At 37.4% G+C, this 24,054-nt stretch overlaps 2 protein-coding genes and 1 pseudogene across 2 annotated transcripts; 2 read left to right on the top strand and 1 right to left on the bottom strand.

Moving 5' to 3' along the window:
- Window positions 1–5,663: 5,663 nt before the first annotated feature.
- LOC145138040 (homocysteine S-methyltransferase 2-like) lies at window positions 5,664–8,241 on the top strand. Its single transcript, XM_079072183.1, has 7 exons — window positions 5,664–5,939; window positions 6,843–6,899; window positions 7,012–7,205; window positions 7,283–7,412; window positions 7,499–7,699; window positions 7,767–7,838; window positions 7,909–8,241. Exons 1-7 carry the CDS (start codon window positions 5,763–5,765, stop codon window positions 8,053–8,055), a joined length of 978 nt encoding a protein of 325 aa, XP_078928309.1. The 5' UTR covers window positions 5,664–5,762; the 3' UTR covers window positions 8,056–8,241.
- An 8,932-nt stretch (window positions 8,242–17,173) lies between these two features.
- On the bottom strand, window positions 17,174–18,747 carry LOC145135566 (uncharacterized). The gene is made up of 3 exons (XM_079069825.1): window positions 18,558–18,747; window positions 17,783–17,972; window positions 17,174–17,689 (listed from the first exon to the last, which is right to left on the bottom strand). The coding sequence occupies exons 2-3, from the start codon at window positions 17,952–17,954 to the stop codon at window positions 17,298–17,300; spliced, it is 564 nt and encodes a 187-aa protein (XP_078925951.1). The 5' UTR covers window positions 17,955–17,972; window positions 18,558–18,747; the 3' UTR covers window positions 17,174–17,297.
- Window positions 18,748–22,035: 3,288 nt separating this feature from the next.
- LOC145138753 (CST complex subunit STN1 pseudogene) lies at window positions 22,036–23,513 on the top strand (annotated as a pseudogene).
- Window positions 23,514–24,054: the final 541 nt, after the last annotated feature.

Genomic DNA, 24,054 nt, shown 5'->3' with positions numbered 1-24,054 from the left:
TGTTACTTTCTGTTGGGGGTTTGAGCAACATGCGACATTTGAGACCTTGAGACAGAAGTTATGCGAGGGATCTTGACCCTGCCAGAGGGCGTGGATGATTTCGTGGTATACTGTGATGTGTTGATTTCAGGATTGGGTGCAATTTTGATGCAGAGGGGTTGTATTATAGCTTATGTTTTGAGGCAGTTGAAGCGTAATGAGGCGAATTATCCCACTCATGATTTAGAGCTAGGGGAAGTGGTTTTTGCCCTCAAGATTTGGCATCATTAATTGTATGGGTTTCGTTGTATCATTTACACGTACCACAAAAGTTTGAGGTATCTGATGGATCAACCAAATCTGAACATGAGGCAGAGCATGTGGCTAGATGTGGTGAATGATTATGATTGTGAGATCCTTTATCATCCTGGGAAGGCCAACGTAGTGGCTGATGCTCTTAGCCGCAAGACGGATGGTACACCGATCAAGGATGTATGTTTGAGGATGCCAGTGATTACCCCACTCTTGGAGCAGATTCGAGAGGCTTAGGTCGAGGCTATTTAAGAGGAGCACCGGAAGAGTGAGTGCGTAGTGGTTCAAGTGTCCTATTTTGATTATGATAGTCGGGGATTATTGACCCTTCATTGGAGAGTTTGGGTTCCATAGTTCAGGGGTACGCGACATATTTTGACGGGGGAGGCACATAAGTCGAGGTTTTCTATTCATCCGAGATCAAAGAAGATGTATAGAGACATCCGACTTGATTATTGGTGGCCCTTCATGAAGCGCGATATGGCATGGTATGTAAAGAGGTGTTTGACTTGTAGCAAAGTCAAGGCTGAACATCAGCGAATTCACGGAAAATGGAGTCGTTGGGTGTTCCCATTTGGAAATGGGAACAGATTACGATGGCTTTTATCACGAAGCTACCGCATACTGCGTGAGAGGTGGATTCGATTTGGGTCATCGTGGATCGATTGACCAAGAGTGCGTATTTCATTCCTATTTAGGAGAGCATTTCCGCGGAGAAGTTAGAGGATGTCTATATCTTGGAGGTTGTGGCTTGACATGGGGTTCCGGTCTCGGTGGTTTCGAATCAGGATATTCGATTCACTTCCAGGTTCTGGAAGAGGTTCCATGAGGAGTTGGGTACTCGTCTACACTTCAGCACAACTTTTCATTCACAGACCGATGTTCAGAGCGAGCGGACTATCTAGACCTTGGAGGATATGCTACGGGCATGTGTACTAGATTTTGGGGGTAGCTGGGATAGGTATCCCTCACTGTCTGAGTTTTCTTACAACAACAGCTACCATGCCAGTATTGATAGACCTCCTTTTGAGACGCTCTACATGATAAATTGTGGGACCCTAATTTGTTGGGGGTGAGGTCGATCAACGATTTATGGGTACCATGGAGGTGGTGCTTCGGACTATTGAGTTGATCCAGTAGGTGCATAGAATATTGCATACTGCGTATATCCGACAAAAAAGTTATGATGATAGACTCTAGTCACATTTGGAGTTCCATGTTGGGGATATGGTACTCTTAAAGGTGTTACCTTGGAATTGTGTCATCCGGTTCAGGAAGCGGGGCAAGCTGGGCCCCAGATATATCGATCCTTTCAGGGTTATTGCCCGGGTGGGCAAAGTTGCGTATCGTTTGGAGCTACGTGAGGAGCTCAGTCAGATTCACTACACTTTTCATGTCTCTTAACTACGAAAGTGTTTGGTTGATGATTCTGTAGTAGCTCCTTTGGAGGATATCCATGTCGATGAACGCCTGAATTACCTTGAGAGACCAATTGTGATCCTCGATAGAAAAATGAAGACTTTGCGAAACAAGGTTGTGGGTCTAGTGAAGGTGTAATGGCAGCACCGGAAGGGTTCAGAGTGGACATAAGTGCCTGAGGAGGAGATCAAAGAGCACTATACAAAGTTGTTTGTAGAGGCACACTTCAAGATTAGACTAATTTAGTTATTGGCTTAGACACCTAATCTAACAGTACGTTAGGCGTAACCTTTGGGTACGCTCAACGTAACATGTTCAACCACAATTTCCTTTGTTGTGAAGGCTTGTAGGCTGGGCATAATGGGGTGGTATGCTTGACGTACTCACTAATATGTCAGTTGGGCCATTTTTGGGCCTTAGGTCTTTATAAGTTCGGGCCATGGTTAGATGGGTCAATTAAGAGAATGGTAAAATGGTCTTTTACCGTTATTTAGTAGATTATAATTTGGACCATTTATTATGGGTTATTACCTTGATTATTTATTAGGGTTTATTTTGGATATGTTCAGTGTGAGGAGTCGTGGTAGCAGCAGCCCGAGAGTGTGATTTGTCTATCTTCATATTGAGGTGAGATTCCTCACTATACTTGTGGGTCGAAGGCAACAATGCCGACCCACTAGCTTATGTTGTAGGATAGTAGTGGTCTTTGTGACACTTCCTGATATGCCTGTATGTGTTTGTTGTCTTTGTTACTCTTGCTAGTATGATTGTATGCTTAGTTGTAGGGGTGAAATAGACTCATACCGGTTGAAAGATACCGATGGAGTTGGAAGGGACTCGACGAGTCGAAAGTGTCTCAAGGAGTCGGAAAGGACTCAAAGAGTCGGAAGGGACTCATGGGTGAAATAGACTCGTACATGCTTTAGTATGATATGTATGTATCATGTATGGTATGTGGTATATAGGGAACTCACTAAGCTTTGTGCTTACGGTTTAAGTTTATGTTTCAGGTACTTCCGATTCGAAAAGGAATGTTCCGACCTAATCGCAGTTGAATTTTAAGTCTATTTGAATTTTATGTTTCAGGTACTTCACTAAGCTTTGTGCTTACGGTTTAAGTCTATTTGAATTTTATATTTTTTTAAGATAGAAACATGTAAAACCACAAAAATTATAAATTTAATTTGTTCATTCATTTTGCTTATAAATATATTTCTATTTACAAAACATCCTAAAGAATTACCATGTCGTATTTTCGATTAGTCATCTGACTCACATGTTAACATTATAAGTTAGAACTTTTAAAAATTTGAACTAATAGTAATACATTTCTTTTTGAATTACTCATCTATTTAAATATTACCTTAAAAAAAATAAAAGGGTTATATTGTTGTCTGGCGTGCCTCTTTAGGTAGGATCCCGGTTGCTGACACCCTTGCGGTTAGAGGAATTGTAGTCTCGGACCCTCTCTGCCCACCGTGTCAAAAGGAAATGGAAATTGTCAATCATCTTCTGGCTAGGTGTGATTATATTGTTGCAGTGCAGGAATTAATTTTTAAATGGTGCGGAACCCAACATCAGCGATTCCTTAATGTCACAAATTTTCTCAACCACGCCGCCACCTTAGGGAACTGTCCCAGAAAAAAACAAATTCTTGAGTCGATTTTCTTTTGCGTGTCGTGGAGCGTTTAGAGAGCGAAGAATGATGCGGTATTCATAAAAATTACTTGTAAACCCACCAAGGTTGCTGATAATGTTATCTCCTTTGCAATTACTTGATGCAAATAGTGATGCAATATGAGATGTGATAGTTTAATAGATTGGAGTTGTTCATCTTTTTATATTTCGCAATGTATGTCTAAATTTTGTTATTTTCCATTTCGTTCTGTACGTTGTCTTTGCGTAGGCCCCTATACACACACTATATATATATATATATATATATATATATATATATATATATATATATATATATATATATATATATATATTACTAGTTTTTTTTTTTTTTTGGAAAGGGAACTTCCCTAACGAGGGTTTCCGGGCCAACTTTCGCGCACCGACTAATCCCCCGCTGCAAACCGTGGGAACCACGGTTACAAAATTTATTAAACTTTTATAGTAAAAACTTAAAACTATTAATCAATTATTTTAAATAAATTATTTTAAATATATTATTAATTAAGAGATTTTTTTAGTTATATAAAGTTATAATGATTGATTTAAATAATATGTGAAATTATTAGGGGTGAAATTGGTACGGTACCAAGTTTTTTCTTTCAAACTGTGTACCGTACCAATTACAATTGACATAAAGTTTTACCTACCAATACCGTACTAATGATACTTGATACCAATTTAGTTGGTTACCAACAAATTTGGTTGGTACATATTGGTATTGGTATATACCAAAATATTTAAATAATATCTATACTTGAAGAGTTTGAGACTATAATCTATATAAGAATTCACATTATAATCATCACTTAATGGTTAGAAAGTTTTCCAAATATGAACATGAGTTGAAGTTGTGGTGGTAACTTGTTTTAGTAAATCATTTTAGTGTCATGTAGCTTCCTTAACCTTGTGTTAGTAATTTCTTTTATTATAATGTTTCGTTCAAAAAAGAATCAATATCAATAGAATTATATTACTAACTCCGACTATTACTTGTTAGTTGTTACTCCTATTTAAAACTTGAAAATGTAAGAATATATATATATATATATATATATATATATATATATATATATATATATATATATATATTGGTTGGTATGGTACAACCGTGGTATTCAAAATTTTGTACCGTTACCGTACCAAGACTACTTAATTGGCATGGTATTACCGACCAAACATATTGGCTACCAAACATGTTGGCTACCGATTTTATTGGTTCGATTGATAACATGTTGGTTGGTTCTCCGTGATACATATTTGTCAGCCCTAGAAATTATATCATTTTATAATTTGTATTAATTTTTTCTATTGTTATTAATTTAATTTAATTATGGTGAAAATTTTACATTTTGTAATTTGAAATGAAAAATTAATATGTTGACAAGTGACATGCATTAATTAGGAGGATAATAGGATGACATATGGAAAAAAGAAAATAAAATATGCATTAATTAAGAAGCCTAATAGGGTGACACATGTCAAAAAAAAAAAAACTATTCTTTTATTAGAATAGGATGTGCTGAAAATAAAAAGATAATGATTGATGCGCAGGAAAAAAAAAAAAAAATAAAGGACAAAACCAAAATAACAAGGTGGTATGAGGATAATAATTTATAATATTAAATTGAAGTATCTTCGACAATGATATCCACCACTTATTTTTTCTCCAATCTCTTAATGTTGTATCTATATTGTGTAATGACATGTTATACCTTATCTAAATATCATTTTTATTTGACCCTAATCATATAAAAACTTTGTTATATTTTACTAACGAATATCCTTTTTAAATATATAAACTAAAATTAAACCTTTATTTTGTTACTTTTAATTTAATATCGTGTTTTAAAACGAAAAACCAAATAAACAGTCTTTATAAAATATTTCAAATGGATGATAATAAATATGTAATTACTAGTTTTCTCTAAAGATGATATCTATAGATAAATGTCTCTAAAAACAAACCGATGAAAATCCTATATTGCAAATATAATAAGCTATATAAATAATTAATGATGGCAGATGCTCTTTTAAATGAAAAATATATGTAATTTCTAACTATCAGTATCTCTTTAATAACATTTGTAAATATGAATTTGAGGTGAAGTATTAATAGAATAGATTTTTGAATTGAGGTAGTTAATTGTTTTAGATATCAAAGAATAGGGGCTATTTCTGCCGTATATGAATGTTAAGAGGGTCATTTTGTCAAGTACAGTTTAAACCAAATCGCCGATTTCAGACCCTTTCTATAAATACACACTTCTTGTTCGTCTGATTCAGCGATCATCGAGTTGTTTTCACTGCCGTCGTCGGAAGAGAAGTCGATTCTGTGTTTATTTCAGATAATTACATAGAAATTATTCTGAACAATGGGATTGAGCAACGGCATCGTAGATACGTTGATGTATGATTTCCTCCGCAAATCGGGCGGCGTGGCCGTTATTGACGGTGGACTTGCAACGGAGCTTGAAAGACATGGTGCCGACCTTAACGACCCTCTCTGGAGCGCCAAGTGCCTCCTTACTTCTGGTAACCTTGTTCGTCAGGTATCCATAAACCTCTTTGTCACTCTGTATATTTACCGGTGTTGCAATCGTCATTTGTATAACAAAAATCTACCGAATGATGATGATGTTGAGAGTTTTTGAATGCAATGTTATTTCCGTTTTATAAATAAACGCCATGGCTACCGACTAATGTACATCCTTTTTGTCGGTGCACGAAAGATCGAACAGAAATGCTAAACTTGTGTTTGGTGAAATCGAACTCTTATACGTTAGGAGCCAGAGTTTTATTTTAGAAAATTTCTCGAGGCTTCTTACAGGTGGAAGGAAGTTCCGATCTCTGCGTTGATTAATTTTGTTCCCTGAGGATGATTATACATCAATAATCTGTTTTCATGTTTATTTTTGAGCTGCTCTATATGAAACAAGTTGCGAAGAAATAACTGTATATCTTTTATCTGATGTAATCGAATGATTGTAGATTTTAGTTTCTGTTTCTTCCTCATTCAGGAAGAGCAACTATTTTGTTAGTATCGTGTGCACCACACACAGAGCACCCCTTTTGTTGATTCAGAAGATGACGAACGCTAGCTTTAACTCTCAATACCAATAAATTGGATTACCAGATCCCCAATTAGCCTTAGATAACCTATCCAATTAGTTTTTGTTGATAAATGGTCTTATACTCTTCATAAAACCAGGATTCATATAGGATATAGGTCCATAAAGGGGAAGTAGGACCATGTAACTTGTATTGATATGATTCTATAGACAAGAAGATTTGATATATTGTCAGCATCCTAATCACGTGGCCCATGTACAACACTATAGGGACCATTTCTTGACTATACTATCATAATTACTACTTTTATTTCTTCAGTGGTCCTGTTCTGAGTTCTCATGATATGCAGTTTGAAACAAGTTAGCGTTTTCTATTATTTGCAGGTACACCTTGATTATCTTGAAGCTGGTGCAGATATAATAATCACAGCATCTTATCAGGTGACTCAATACCCCCCAAATCAGCATCACTAGTCACTACTATTTTTTGTTGATAAATTTATCTTATACTCTTTCTCTTTCTCTCAATTTAATACTTACTATTTTTTGACAGGCAACAATTCAAGGGTTTGAAGCCAAAGGCTTCTCTAAAGAGGAAAGCGAAGCCCTACTTAAAAAAAGTGTAGATATTGCCCTTGAAGCAAGGGATATATATTATGAAAAATGTGGTGAATCTTGTAGGCCTATCTTAGTTGCTGCATCTGTAGGAAGCTATGGGGCATATCTGGCTGATGGTTCTGAATACAGGTAACTAAATAACTATAACTTCACACTATATTATTTTTATAAACAGTTGCATGAAATCTTTTGGGTTTATGTTACAGTGGGGACTATGGCAATGCAATGAATCTTGAGTTCTTAAAGAGTTTTCACAGGAGAAGAGTTCAAATTTTAGCTGAATCTGGTGCTGACCTCATCGCATTTGAAACAGTTCCAAATAAGCTTGAAGCACAGGTTGTGTTTATGGTTGAGTTAAGATTTAAGATTCCTATTGTTATTGAATATTGAATATTGATAATTTTTTATTAATACCTGAACAGGCTTTTGTTGAGATTCTTGAAGAAGGCATAAAAATTCCAGCTTGGTTTTCGTTTAACTCAAAAGATGGTGTAAACGTTGTGAGTGGTGATTCGTTGAGTGAATGTGCTAAAATTGCCGATGCATGTAAGAAAGTTGTTGCTGTTGGAATCAACTGTACACCTCCTAGATTTATCAGTGGGTTGATTCTAGCTATTAAAAAGGTATTATTACTTTTTATAATTATTTTCTTGTTTTATTTCTGACGAAACAAATCTTTCTTTCTTTCAGGTGACAAGTAAACCGATACTTATCTATCCAAACAGCGGTGAAACTTACGATGCTGAAATAAAACAGTGGGTGGTGAGTACTCCCTCCTTTCATTCACATCAATCACAGTACACAGTGTAATGTTTTTGTTTTGTGGTGACAGAAAAACACGGGAGTTGCGGATGGGGATTTTGTTTCGTATGTGAATAAATGGTGTGAGATAGGAGCGTCGCTTATAGGAGGTTGTTGCAGAACTACTCCCAACACTATTAAGGCCATTTGCAGAACTCTTCCCAGTAGATCTGCGTGAAGAGGTTCTGAAATAGGGAAAAAGGATGTTTCATGATCCTATTATGTAGAGGCTAATGAGCTATATGGACTTTCGACTTTAATGTAGTTTCTGTTGTAAGCAGGTGTTTGAACTATACCAATGCACTACGCTGAATCTAAGTAATGCTAAGTTTTGGTTATTATATATTATATATGCTTTTTTTTTTTTGGAACTTTTAAGCTAGATTTAAGAATAACTGCATTGGTAGGGTTTGATCATTCGATTAGGTTGCTTGCAAAATAAGACTACAAACAACGTTTTACTGAGATATGGAAGTTGTGATTCACACATGCAGTTTGAAATTTCTCTAGTTCAAGTTAATAAACAGTGGTGTATTCAAATTAAAGTAACAAAAAAGGGGTCAAAAAAGTTTTCTTATCAAGTCGGATTGCCAATACTACTGTCTAATGGAAAGCATGGTTTTAGGCCAATTCCAACCATGACACTAAGAAAACACTAAATTGCTGTATTTTAACACTAATTTTTTTTTTCTCATTCCAACCACACACTAAAAATACCCAATTAAAAACATATATATAATATCTTATTAATAAAATAACACTACTTATATTTTTATTTTATAAATAATTATTATTTTCATTTTGTGGAAACTCACTCTATTTCACTATTTCTTAAAAACGACTACCTTCATAAATGGTTTCTTGAAACCACCATTCTTGACCTTTCCAAACTCGATTCCATTCTATTCGGTTTGAGTTGCTTGACCTTTCCAATTTTCATTCTCCAAGTGCTTTCGGGCGTGTTTGGTACGGAGCTTTTGGAAGCGTTTGAGAGCTTCTACCTTTTAGCTTTTGACAAAACGCTCTAGTTTAAACAAAAAGTTTCGTTTGGCAGTACGAGCGTTTAACTTTTACTTTAAACAAAACGTTCCAATTCTAAAAGCTACTTCATGTAGCGTTTAACAAAACGCTACTGAGCTTTTGAAATTAATTTCCATAATTACCCTTAAATATATATTTATATATTTATTTATTTTTAATCAATTGTCCTTTTATGTAATTTTATATATTTTAAAAGCTTCCAACTATTTTTGTCAAACATTAATATAACAAATAAAAGCTACAGCTTCAAGCTACCCGCTACACGCTACCAGCTAACCGCTAGCCGCTTCCAGCTAACAACTACTTTTGCCAAACACGCCCTTCACCTCTACAAAGACTACAACCAATGTATTTCTTGAAACCCATTTTCCACTCTACATATTTCCAGTTGAGGAGGATGTGCAAAAAGGAATCCCCCAGAAGATACAAGAATGAAAATGAAGGTAGTAGAACACCAGTTTTGTAGAAAAGAAAAACACTGAAAAAAGAATGAATCGAAAAAACTAAGTCTTGAAAGAAAAACAAAAGTCATCTAATCTTATACAAAATTAATATTATATTGAATATAAGTTTTGCCGGTGTAAACACTGTCCCACCATTTTGGTGGGTTACTGTAAATGCGCACCATTTTGCCGTTTTTAATGCCATTGTAGTTTTTTTGACCGGTAAATCACTATTTTCCCGGTCGATTAGAGTTGGTCTTAGTACCAAAGATCAAACTTAGTTTAATAAATGTCTTCCAATTGTTTACGATGAATTTTCATATTTTAAAAACAATCTATAATTGTTTGGTTGGTAATACTATCTAACACATATGTCTCAAAATACGACATTGGACAATCATAAATTTATCATTTATCTATTTGCGCAAATTATTTTTAATCAACTTCATTACTGAAAATACTCATTCCATTCCATCGTGAATGACAACAAATACAATCGATGTTACTTTTATCTGAATGTGTGTTGCATGTTTGTTTGTTTCAAGCATCATCTTGGTCAAATTTCCAATAAGTTATTAAACCTTGTATTTCCACATACATCAACAATATTATATTGAAGATATGCTGGTGCTCCAAAGTCATCTTTCTAAAGAACTTGTTAGAATAAAATTTAAGTTATTAAATCTTGTATTTCTATATACATCAACAATATAATATCGAAGATATGATGGTGCTCCAGAGTTATCTTTCTAAAAACTTGTTAGAATAAAATTTAGTTATTTTGAGTAGTTCTCTCATTTTTTAATACTTGAAAAGATTGGAGTATTGGACACAAAGAATCCATTGGAACAAGCAATGCCATGTTTACTTTTATTTTTAACCTTTTGAAATTGTGTTCTATGCCTTGAATAAAATACATTAATTGTGTAGTTAACTTGTGAGTTAGATAATTGTTGGCACAGGTCCTTTAAAACACACACAACAAACTCACGTAATGTATGAAGACAGGAAGAAGAAAAGTTTTTTCTAATTAAATGTGCAGCAATGTGAAGAGTAAAAAACCAGAAAAAACTTCATTTTATTCATAGCACTAAAGGCTATATATAGCCATTTTACATACCCACGTGACCCATGAAAGAAGCCATGCTACTTGTTCTACCTGAAGACTCGGTACAAGCTAAGGACCGGTACAACTCCATATACTTCGGTCAAACTAGAAACTAAATTCTAAATAATAAACTACTAATTAAAACATAACATATAAATTCATAAATACTCATTAAAACTAAAGTTCCAATCATGCATATAACGGGTGAACCAATGACAATCGAACCGATTAATCCAACAATCACCCCCTTAATCGGCTTCGTCATACCACTTGTTCACAGCAGCCATTAATCACCATCTTTTCATCTTCATTCTCGACCTTTCCCGGACACCCGACCACAACCTCAGTCACGTCCAAAGTCTCCACCCATTCACGACTTTTCCCGGACATCCGACCTTCACCTCGGTCACGTCCAAAGTCCTCCATACCCGGTTGTTGTTTGTCACCACACAGAATCCGTTTTCACCTAACACTTCTGTGAAACAAGAGCTTTCTTCCATCGATCAAGAAAAACAAAGCAACCGGCTTTTCCCGTCTTCTTTCACCTGCAAAACGAAACAAACCCAAAGCCACCTCCTTGACGGATATTTTCTGTTCGTTTTCTCATGCATCTCCGGTAACTCTCTCCATTTTCCGGTGACATACCCACAACCTACCGCCGGAATCACCACCTTGTCGGACACCACCATAAACTAATGACATCCGGCAAAGAAACCCATCAACTGAAAAACCTTCTCCGCCATTAACCAGTGACGAACACCAACACCTTCATAGCCTCGGTTTACCTTCGACCCACCGGCTACCTCACCTGCAAACCTCGCCGACAACAGCTGCTAAGACCAGTTGTGATCAACCCACTACCGACGATCCATCACCCTCTTCACCTGAAACCCGGTTTCCTGCTGCATCAGCCCTGCAGCAAAGTGCTACCCCCTTTTTGAAACCGACTCTCAAACCGGCCCTGGTTCCTCTTCACGAGACCTAAGCTCTGATACCAATTGTTGGCACAGGTCCTTTAAAACACACACAACAAACTCACGTAATGTATGAAGACAGGAAGAAGAAAGGTTTTTTCTAATTAAATGTGCAGCAATGTGAAGAGTAAAAAACCAGAAAAAACTACATTTTATTCATAGCACTAAAGGCTATATATAGCCATTTTACATACCCACGTGACCCATGAAAGAAGCCATGCTACTTGTTCTACCTGAAGACTCGGTACAAGCTAAGGACCGGTACAACTCCATATACTTCGGTCAAACTAGAAACTAAATTCTAAATAATAAACTACTAATTAAAACATAACATATAAATTCATAAATACTCATTAAAACTAAAGTTCCAATCATGCATATAACGGGTGAACCAATGACAACCGAACCGATTAATCCAACAATCACCCCCTTAATCGGTTTCGTCATACCACTTGTTCACAACAGCCATTAATCACCATCTTTTCATCTTCATTCTCGACCTTTCCCGGACACCCGACCACAACCTCAGTCACGTCCAAAGTCTCCACCCATTCACGACTTTTCCCGGACACCCGACCTTCACCTCGGTCATGTCCAAAGTCCTCCATACCCGGTTGTTGTTTGTCACCACACAGAATCCGTTTTCACCTAACACTTCTATGAAACAAGAGCTTTCTTCCACCGATCAAGAAAAACAAAGCAACCGGCTTTTCCCGTCTTCTTTCACCTGCAAAACGAAACAAACCCAAAGCCACCTGCTTGACGGATCTTTTCTGTTCGTTTTCTCATGCATCTCCGGTAACTCTCTCCATTTTCCGGTGACATACCCACAACCTACCGCCGTAATCACCACCTTGTCGGACACCACCAAAAACTAATGACATCCGGCAAAGAAACCCATCAACTGAAAAACCTTCTCCGCCATTAACCAGTGACGAACACCAACACCTTCATAGCCTCGGTTTACCTTCGACCCACCGGCTACCTCACCTGCAAACCTCGCCGACAACAGCTGCTAAGACCAGTTGTGATCAACCCACTACCGACGATCCATCACCCTCTTCACCTGAAACCCGGTTTCCTGCTGCATCAGCCCTGCAGCAAAGTGCTACCCCCTTTTGTGAAACCGACTCTCAAACCGGCCCTGGTTCCTCTTCACGAGACCTAAGCTCTGATACCAATTGTTGGCACAGGTCCTTTAAAATACACACAACAAACTCACGTAATGTATGAAGACAGGAAGAAGAAAGGTTTTTTCTAATTAAATGTGCAGCAATGTGAAGAGTAAAAAACCAGAAAAAACTACATTTTATTCATAGCACTAAAGGCTATATATAGCCATTTTACATACCCACGTGACCCATGAAAGAAGCCATGCTACTTGTTCTACCTGAAGACTCGGTACAAGCTAAGGACCGGTACAACTCCATATACTTCGGTCAAACTAGAAACTAAATTCTAAATAATAAACTACTAATTAAAACATAACATATAAATTCATAAATACTCATTAAAACTAAAGTTCCAATCATGCATATAACGGGTGAACCAATGACAACCGAACCGATTAATCCAACAATCACCCCCTTAATCGGTTTCGTCATACCACTTGTTCACAGCAGCCATTAATCACCATCTTTTCATCTTCATTCTCGACCTTTCCCGGACACCCGACCACAACCTCAGTCACGTCCAAAGTCTCCACCCATTCACGACTTTTCCCGGACATCCGACCTTCACCTCGGTCACGTCCAAAGTCCTCCATACCCGGTTGTTGTTTGTCACCACACAGAATCCGTTTTCACCTAACACTTCTGTGAAACAAGAGCTTTCTTCCATCGATCAAGAAAAACAAAGCAACCGGCTTTTCCCGTCTTCTTTCACCTGCAAAACGAAACAAACCCAAAGCCACCTCCTTGACGGATATTTTCTGTTCGTTTTCTCATGCATCTCCGGTAACTCTCTCCATTTTCCGGTGACATACCCACAACCTACCGCCGGAATCACCACCTTGTCGGACACCACCAAAAACTAATGACATCCGGCAAAGAAACCCATCAACTGAAAAACCTTCTCCGCCATTAACCAGTGACGAACACCAACACCTTCATAGCCTCGGTTTACCTTCGACCCACCGGCTACCTCACCTGCAAACCTCGCCGACAACAGCTGCTAAGACCAGTTGTGATCAACCCACTACCGACGATCCATCACCCTCTTCACCTGAAACCCGGTTTCCTGCTGCATCAGCCCTGCAGCAAAGTGCTACCCCCTTTTTGAAACTGACTCTCAAACCGGCCCTGGTTCCTCTTCACGAGACCTAAGCTCTGCTACCAATTGTTGGCACAGGTCCTTTAAAACACACACAACAAACTCACGTAATGTATGAAGACAGGAAGAAGAAAGGTTTTTTCTAATTAAATGTGCAGCAATGTGAAGAGTAAAAAACCAGAAAAAACTACATTTTATTCATAGCACTAAAGGCTATATATAGCCATTTTACATACCCACGTGACCCATGAAAGAAGCCATGCTACTTGTTCTACCTGAAGACTCGGTACAAGCTAAGGACCGGTACAACTCCATATACTTCGGTCAAACTAGAAACTAAATTCTAAATAATAAACTACTAATTAAAACATAACATATAAATTCATAAATACTCATTAAAACTAAAGTTCCAATCATGCATATAACGGGTGAATCAATGACAACCGAACCGATTAATCCAACAATCACCCCCTTAACCGGTTTCGTCATACCACTTGTTCACAGCAGCCATTAATCACCATCTTTTCATCTTCATTCTCGACCTTTCCCAGACACCCGACCACAACCTCAGTCACGTCCAAAGTCTCCACCCATTCACGACTTTTCCCGGACACCCGACCTTCACCTCGGTCACGTCCAAAGTCCTCCATACCCGGTTGTTGTTTGTCACCACACATAATCCGTTTTCACCTAACACTTCTGTGAAACAAGAGCTTTCTTCCACCGATCAAGAAAAACAAAGCAACCAGCTTTTCCCGTCTTCTTTCACCTGCAAAACGAAACAAACCCAAAGCCACCTGCTTGACGGATCTTTTCTGTTCGTTTTCTCATGCATCTCCGGTAACTCTCTCCATTTTCCGGTGACATACCCACAACCTACCGCCGGAATCACCACCTTGTCGGACACCACCAAAAACTAATGACATCCGGCAAAGAAACCCATCAACTGAAAAACCTTCTCCGCCATTAACCAGTGACGAACACCAACACCTTCATAGCCTCGGTTTACCTTCGATCCACCGGCTACCTCACCTGCAAACCTCGCCGACAACAGCTGCTAAGACCAGTTGTGATCAACCCACTACCGACGATCCATCACCCTCTTCACCAGCAACCCGGTTTCCTGCTGCATCAGCCCTGCAGCAAAGTGCTACCCCCTTTTGTGAAACCGACTCTCAAACCGGCCCTGGTTCCTCTTCACGAGACCTAAGCTCTAATACCAATTGTTGGCACAGGTCCTTTAAAACACACACAACAAACTCACGTAATGTATGAAGACAGGAAGAAGAAAGGTTTTTTCTAATTAAATGTGCAGCAATGTGAAGAGTAAAAAACCAGAAAAAACTACATTTTATTCATAGCACTAAAGGCTATATATAGCCATTTTACATACCCACGTGACCCATGAAAGAAGCCATGCTACTTGTTCTACCTGAAGACTCGGTACAAGCTAAGGACCGGTACAACTACATATTGTTTAATCCCAAACAAAATGTATTTGGGGTATATCGAAAACTTAAAAGAAAATGTTGAAAACTTAAAAAGAGTCCATGAATATGACAAGGATAAAACCGGAAAGAGTCGCACCTTCATGTAAATCCCGTTAATAAATACACGTCGGTTTTTTTATTGAGCTTTTTAAGCTTATGCATGCGTTGAATAATTATTGTATCGGATCAAACTCAAGTTTAACTTGTTTTAACAAACATAATTCTGATAAACATTTTCAAGCTATTCAATTACTGGTATCAAGATTGCTTTATCGAATACTTGCAAAACAGTCATTAATTTTAGACAAAACTTCAAAAATGGTCCCTGTGGTTTTCGAAAATATCAAGTTTAATCCCTAAGTTCAAAAAACCTCACAGATGGTCCCTCTGGTTTCAAAACTTTTAACATTTGGTCATTCCGGCTCACTCCGTTACCATTTAGCCGTTAAGTAAGGGGTATTTTTGTCATTTCACTACCCAGGGACCATTTATGAGGTTTTGTATTACTTTTTAGAAAATAAATAAAATTTAATATGCAAGGGGTCCCACCTCTCTCTCTCTCTCTCTCTCTCTCTCTCTCTCTCTCTCTCTCTCTCTCTCTCTCTCTCTCTCTCAAAGCAAATGTGTGTGCATTTCCGGAACTACAATCCATGGAAGAAATCAAAAGTTTTACCTACAACCCTTATAAAAAAACCCCAATTTTGTTAATCTGCCCTAATTCATATCATATCAATGGCGAACATTTTAGAAAATACAACAAATGTCAATCACATTAGATAGATCCAAAATTAAACCAATCAATAAACCAGAATTGGATGAAGATGACGAAAATCAGTAATGCTCCTCCAGTTGAGCTATATGTGTATCTTATCATCGACTCCTATCCACCTCCAAATGTTCCTCCACATCGCCTTCACTTGACCCACCTTCTTCATCCTCTTCGTCATTTCAGGAGAACAAAGTCTGATCAAACCTTTCATTGATCCATACCCACCAACACCCCATTCTTCTTTCGCCATGTCAACTAAAATGACTCGAGATGGAGAAAAAGACGGTGTCTGGAGTACAAGAGTAACAGGGCATGGAGAAACTAGAGATGTATTCAGTTTGTGGAGAATTAGTGAAAAAAATGGAAAACAATAGGCGTTTTTACCCTGTGATTTTGCAGGAAAATCTCTACCTGAAACTCAATGGATGAAGAAGGATATAACGAGGGATTTGCTTGGGATTCAAAAACAGAAGGAAACGGGAGGGAAGTCGGAGGTTCTCCGCTACCTTTCTTCTCTGTTGAACAAAACTTACAAGGACCTGTTGCGATGGTGGGTTTCTTCAACTGGAGCATGAATACCTGGATCGAGTCTTGTAATCTTAGAAGAATGGTGAATGGGAAAGTGGAGTCAATTTCTCCAATGTTGGGCTTGTTGAAAGTCAAAGGAGTACAAACTAACCATCACATTGTGCAACCTGTTTGATGCATCTCTTAGACCCACGAGAGAGAGAGAGAGAGAGAGAGAGAGAGAGAGAGAGAGAGAGAGAGAGAGAGAGAGAGAGAGAGAGGTAGGTGGGACCCTTGCATATTAAATTTTATTTATTTATTTATTTATTTTAAAAAAAGTAATAAAAAACCTCATAAATGGTCCCTGGGTAATGAAATGACAAAAATACCCCTTACTTAACGGCTAAATGGTAACGGGGTGAGCCGGAATGACCAAATGTTAAAAGTTTTGAAACCACTGGGACCATCTGTAAGGTTTTTTGAACTTAGGGATTAAACTTGATATTTTCGAAAATCACAGGGACCATTTTTGAAGTTTTGTCTTAATTTTATCTAAATCAAGTTTGGATGTATGAACTCAGGTTACTTTTATCGAGTTTTATTTCTTGATCAAACTCAAACTTAACTTGCTTTAAAGAACATAATTTTGATTAATATTTTCAAAATAGAGTATTAAGAGTAATCAAAATCAAGTTCAAAGGCAATACTTGTTTTTTTCCCCATAAGTTGAAAGAGTACAAGGACAAATGGCATGGGTACAAGTGTAAGATGCATGTTACATCACCAGTTTGTAACTGTAATTGTACATCATAAAGTGTCAAGCATCAAAACCAGAGTAAATCCCATTTTCCCTCAACAATCTCTTCTCTTCTTCAACATAGCTTTTACCCCTACTAGCCTGCCCCATATCCCTTTTCCTCTTTTCCTTCTGTGAGAAACTTAACAAGTTTTTCTCTTTCTGTGTTGGTGCATGAACCAACTGTTCTCCTTCAAGCAACATGGCTCTCGTCTTCTGTCGATCTTGGTAGCTCTCTTCCGTCTCATTTGCTGCCCGCCTGTCCTGCCCCTGCCCGGTTGACCACGACCAATCACGGTCCTTGTCGTTTTCTTTTGGTGGAGGGACTTTTAGGACCGATAACCCGCCCCGATACCCGTGCTGACTCAGCGCTTCAAAGTCTATCCCTTTGCTCTTCCGCTTTACAGATTCAACTGCATAGAATAGATACAACAAAAAACTAGGCTTATCAAGGGAGACGATGATGCACGATTGTTTAAGAAAAGAAAGATTTATTAAATTATTACCTTTAGATTTGGATGATCCAGATCCAGATCCAGATCCACCACCAGAAACGATCTTTTTGTTCTTTTTTGGTTTTTCTTCATTATCGGAAGCATCTGAATCAGGACTTGAAGACTCATCAGATGAAGAATCATCATCATCATCGTCGCTCCATGGCATCATTCGTTTCATCATGTATTCGCTACAGCTACACTGCAAAACATAAAGTATTCACATGAAATACTCGAAGATGATGATGACTCACAAGTGATTGTGTTAGGTAGCTTGTTTTAATGATTCCCTATTATTAAGGGATTTTAATTTAGAAGATATGTTGTTTGATTTTGTTATTTAACATAAAGCTCTATATTTCCATAACTAAAATTAACATGAAAAAGTTGCAAGAAAACTAAACCATAATCAAAGATAATACAGTGGTAGACCATAAATCTGCCTAATTGAAATTCATGGTGCAATCTGAAGCATAGTGAAAGACATACTCGCTCTTAAGGAGGACCACAACAGCAAATTTGGGGCATGTTAACATAAGCATGTATTATCAAAAGATCGTAAGGGTAGACTATATTCAATTGCGGAATTAGGGTTTCATTCGTAGTTCGATTTTGGGCATATGAACATGAATAATTGAAGACATAGCTATTACATAGATAAGATCGTATGGAACGGTGTTTGATAATGGTTACCAATTTCAATTTGGTTGTGGAGTAACTTACAGTAGCTATTTTGTAAAAACCTAATTGCTAAAATCAGTAGAGCACAAGAAAGGAGATATAATACCACTGGGAACTACACACGGGAGTGATGGCCCTAGTTACGTTCGTCGTCGTTCGCCTGAATTCAAAGAAAATACTGACACTCCAACCAGCAATGAGCGCTGTAAAGTGTAAACCCAAATCAGCAAAGCCGAGGTAACCTCTTGTTTTGAGAAGAGGGATCCTCGTGCGCGAAAAATGGGTATAATTATAAAAACCTTTTAAGTTGGGTTAATTTCCATATAGTACGACCCGAGTCTCGTCTTTAAAAATGTTCTGAATGAGTTATTTCAACTACACATTTTCTTTCGTTTGAACCAAAATTAGAACATTAAATTCAATTATTTTGAGCAAATAAGTAATTAGTTTATCGGAATCCAGTCAACCTCCAGGTCCAATCATTAGTTCATCGAGATGGAATACCCCAGGTTGGAATGCGAATATATATAATGGGTCCAATTATCATCGTGATGGAATACCCTCGGCCCAATCAACCATCGGTTTGGAATGCCTCCGGTTTGTTGGCTCACACACATAGCAGTAAAGCCACGACCACCCATAATATGTGCCCATATAACAAATAACCATATAAACAGTCTACTGACAGTCAGACAGATGTATGGATCACTAAGCATAACATCATCCTATATATCAGGATACCGATCTAACAAATCACTACAACACGGTGCATACTATCACATAACATGATATAAAATCTAAAGGGCCGGCCTTGATGCCTTCGGCCCACAAATACAGTGAGGAAAGACTCACCTCAATCCACCGATAATCAAATGCCTGCTCGGGTTGTTGAACCGGATAACCTTGTGCCAACTAACAAAATACAATCGTAATTAATAATTATCCTGATAATCCAAAATCCGAGGCCCACTCCATAAACCAACTTCCTAAAGGGTAAAAGACCATTTTACCATTTTCTCATTTGGCCCAAAACCAAGGCGCAGTCCAATCACACAAAAGCCCAAGATGGCAACTCAAAGCCCAATATGGCCCAACTTCCTAATTGGGCCTAAAACTATCATGGGACCAAAAACCAGGAAGCCCATAGCCTAACCATGGCCCACAATCAAAAATCCAATGGCCCAACAAAGCCTAAAACCATATCTCACGTCTTGACTAGCCTTGGTCACGTCATGAGAGCTCACTCAAACAGATCCCAACTCATCACGACTCAACCTAGCCGACTTAGCCAAGGGAAAGTCAACGGGGCTGCCTTCACGTCGTAAGAAGCCTTCTCACGTCGTGAGCCTCAAGTAGATCACCAGAAACGGGACCAAACGCTTCTCACGTCGTGAGACCTTGTGTCTCACGTCGTGAGAACAATATGAGGCTAAAAATCCAACTTTTAAGTCCTTAAACCATTAAGATTTCAATACTAATTCTTCCAGAAGCTAACAAGGACTCCAAAGGCCAATAAAAACGATTACTCGATAGACATGCATGCCCCAAGCATGTCCTAAACCCATCTTAGGCCAGAATGACAAGAAATGGCCCCAAACTCAAACAAGATTCATAAATTATAACCATACTTCAGATCCATAAGACAAAATCACATAAAATGACTCATTAATCCATAAAGTTACCAAGTTTATGGATCTCAAGCATGCAATCCATCATAAACATGCAAAAAGGAGCTTAGAACTTAGATCTAGCAATTTGAGCTCATAAAGATTTGATCTTAGACACTTACAATGGTCCAAAATGTGCATAAGATGACGACGATGAAGCCTCCTTGCTAAACCAACACTCTAGGACTTCTCATTCTCTTTCTTCTAGCCACCAAAACACTAGAATGGATCCAAAATCACCAAGCTGGATTATGGTTAGGGTTTTTTGAGTTAGTGGAAGGTGGGGGTTGAGAAATGAACCCTAAAACTGAGTTAAGGGGGCTTAAATACGTGGGAAACCCTAAAACTTCGTGGGCTTGGGCTGCAACAATCCTCACGTCATGAGCTCAGTCCCGGATAAAATCTTCATGCGGCCCTCCTCATGTCGTGAGCCTCCATGCCTCACATCGTGAGGACCTCTTTTTCTCCAAAAATCCAACCTTTTGACCCTCTAAAAGCCTAATTCGATTCCTCCAAGAAAACCGATGTTACATTACTCCAGGTATAATTATAATATTTACAAGGTTTATGGTTCTCATCCTCATCCTCATCTAGTCGATTGTATGTTTCATTATCACTCATAGCCACACGTTAAGGACAAGTTCTTATATCTCAAAGCATTAACTAAAATATATATTATATTCTACCTAAAACAACTGCATTAACTAAAAATAATATATATATATATATATATATATATATATATATATATCTACCTTAAACAACATTAGTGGCTTAATAAACTTCCTCGCCCGTTATCCAATATGCTCTTCCTTTTGCCCGTGGAGGGTTATTCTTCTTAACTTCACCTTCCTTCTTCTTGTTCGAACAATTGTAAGCCATGTGTCCCTTTACATGACAAGAATAACATTTTTGTGAAGTCTTCTTTGGTGGCTTAGAGCAACCACAATGATGAGTTCAATGAGAGAGAGTTGAATGAGGTGTCAAACATAGGTGTCATTCAATAGATGAAACTATACCATTGTGAGATGCCATATTAACATTCAATGGATTTGGAGGTCACTGAACTCTTCAACGGAAAAAAAAAAGTTTTTAATTCTTAAATATATACTATAAATTACATTTTGTAATATTCTATTGAACTTTGTAGAGTTCAATGCATTGTAGGAAAAAAATGATAGAGTTGTATGAATTGTAGAAATATAATGTGGCAATCCAATGAACTATATGAAGTTCAATGCATTGTGGATGCCCTTAGTGCATTGACTAGAGTAATGCCTTTTCTCACCACAACCGAAGCATGAAATTTCTTCCTGATTCTTAGATTTTCCTTCCCAACTGTTGCTTTTATCATCAACTTTCTTCTTCTTAAAACTAGAACTAGTCTTCCCATGGTTTGTACTCATACTCTTGTGTTATATGCCTATCCCTTTGTCTCTTTCTTCCAATGCTCTCTCCATTTTTCTTGATTTCCTTACCGCCATGTCAAGAGTGGCCGCCTCACCGAAAATTAAACTGATAGTTCCAAGGTAAGCCTCTAACAAATTGCATCATCTTTGTAGTGTCATCCGGTGCGACTCTTCTTGCAAAACTCAAGAGGTGATGGAATCTATCACTATAATCATCATTTATAATAATATTCCCTTTCTTCAAATCAAGGAACATATCAACTAGCAAACCTTATAATATCTACGTTTTCGGTGTTTGACTTGGTTTTAAAAAAAAAAATTATTATTTTTTTTGTGTGTATATTTTCTTTATGTTTATATTTATGATCTATTATTTTGTTTTATTTATGTAATCTATCTCCTTATCATTTACCTCCTATTTGATCTCCTTACCTCTTAATTTACCTTCTATTTGATCTCGTTGATAGGTTGTAACGGATCTTTTATTTTAGACAATCTTGTAATTAATCCCTATATCTGTCCATGATGTTTGGAATTTACTTTGAAAATCATTTATCGACTTGTCAGCCAAAAACCAATAAACTTAATAAAGTTTTTTTTTTTAGTTAAATAAGCATTCCCAGAAGGACAGAACCCCTTGTTGAAGAGTATCGAAGATGGTTAGATAGTCTACGTGAAATTTGTAAAACCTACTGCTCATCTAGTCATCTTTTTCCGTTCCTTATAGAAGTTTTTTTCACACAATGTGAGGCTTTATCGTCGCCCCTTCGCATGGAAGCTCTACACAATACTCACGTAAAGCTGCTGGCTTTCGATTTCCTATCACTAACGCCGTCATCTACTCAACCGAACGCCGTCTGTCGTAGAGACACCCTCCTCATTTCTCGTGCAGAAACCCTAGGCGTGGTTACTAGCCGAGAGCACAAACCCGACATATTCCTTAGATTCACCATCGATGATGGCACCGGGTGCATCCCCTGTGTTCTTTGGCTCAACCAACTCACCTCTCCCTATCATTCCCGCCGTAGCCCACCAGATGTTCGACTAATTGCCGAATCGGCTCGCAATTTCGCAACCCTAATCCAAATTGGGGTTTCAGCTCGAGTGCGAGGCAAGGCTACGATCTACAGAGGTAAACTCCAACTTACTGTTTCTGATGTTTTTGTTGAAAGAGACCCCAATGCGGAGACTCTCCATTGGTTGCAATGTATTCATTTGGCTAAAAAATGCTACGATATTGTACCCCCCTTCACTACTACCCATTAAAAGAAAAGCTAATGATTTGAAAGATTGAGTTTATGCCATTAAAGAAATCATGGATTCTTGAGGTAGAACGTAGTTAGTATTTGGAAATTGGAAGCGATTATCTTGTTATTGAGACTACTGCCCATGATTGTGTGATTGTTTAGGTTCGAATTATCAGTTTGATCCTAGTTTCAATCCAAATGATCCTTAATTTGATGGCACACAAATATTTCCAGGGGTCCATGAAATAGTTACAAATATTTATCTGGGGTTGGAGGTTTTTTAGTTCATTGTAATTTTAAATAACACAAGGAGGCTAGATACTGCCCAGGGCCCATGAGGAGCCCAATCTAACATTGCCCAAAGCCCACAACGACCTCAATCCACATTCCAATGAAAACTGATACGGTTGGCATGTCCATCTTTGTTTAATGACAACTGACAAATGAAAATTGAATCATACACCAGTTCTGAATTCCATCTTTGATTTTTTAATGATGATGTCTTGGATTTGTGTTTATAACTTCTGGTTTTTTTTTTTTTTTCGTACACTTTATGACCAAACAATGAATTTGGGTTTCTTTGTCTATGTTTTTAGCTTTGGATTTATATAATGTTTTTCATATTTGTCTTTGTATTTAAATTATTATTTAAATTATTAATGTAATTTGTAACGTGAAACGGCATGTAAGGGATTTTGGGGGGAGGGAAATTGGAAGCCATGGGTTTAAGTTTTTAGTTGGTAGATTTTAATGGAATCTGACGGAGTCGAAATTTGATATCACATTACATGTTCAGTTCTAAAAGATTCTTTTTAAACTATGTTTAATGGATGGATGAAAGGAATTCATTTCAATTTTATGTTTTTTTTCATCAAAAGACCAAGATACCTTCATTATATATATATATATATATATATATATATATATATATATATATATATATATATATATATATATATGTTGAAATAAACAAATAAAATTGATTATAAGTGAATTACCGCTCATTGTTTTCATTTCATTTTTGCCAAACAAACGTTTGATAAATTACTATTCGCGTGGATTCCAATTCCGGCACAATCTATTTTCTTTGATAGATCACATTTCTTGTTTTCTTTGATTGATCACATTTCTTCCACAATCACTGTGGAATTCAGTTCCATCAGATTCTATTTTCTTTGATAGATTATATTTCTTCCAAAATCAATTTGCAAATCAAACACTTGGTAGTGTTTGTTTTGTTTTGTTTTTATTTATTAAAAGCTATTTTTCTTCTCGTATAT

This window comes from Lactuca virosa, chromosome 9, assembly GCF_052849685.1.
Source record: "Lactuca virosa cultivar CGN04683 chromosome 9, Lactuca_virosa_CGN04683_v6, whole genome shotgun sequence".
Lineage (NCBI taxonomy): Eukaryota > Viridiplantae > Streptophyta > Magnoliopsida > Asterales > Asteraceae > Lactuca > Lactuca virosa.
This window is presented reverse-complemented; position numbering and strand designations above follow the sequence as displayed.

Coding starts and splice junctions, on each gene's coding strand:
- LOC145138040 (XM_079072183.1), top strand. CDS start 5,763: ATGGGATTGAGCAACGGCATCGTAGATACGTTGATGTATGATTTCCTC. Junction 7,413..7,498: donor CAAATAAGCTTGAAGCACAG/GTTGTGTTTATG, acceptor ATACCTGAACAG/GCTTTTGTTGAGATTCTTGA. Junction 7,700..7,766: donor TGATTCTAGCTATTAAAAAG/GTATTATTACTT, acceptor TCTTTCTTTCAG/GTGACAAGTAAACCGATACT.
- LOC145135566 (XM_079069825.1), bottom strand. CDS start 17,954: ATGATGAAACGAATGATGCCATGGAGCGACGATGATGATGATGATTCT. Junction 17,690..17,782: donor TGGATCATCCAAATCTAAAG/GTAATAATTTAA, acceptor TATTCTATGCAG/TTGAATCTGTAAAGCGGAAG.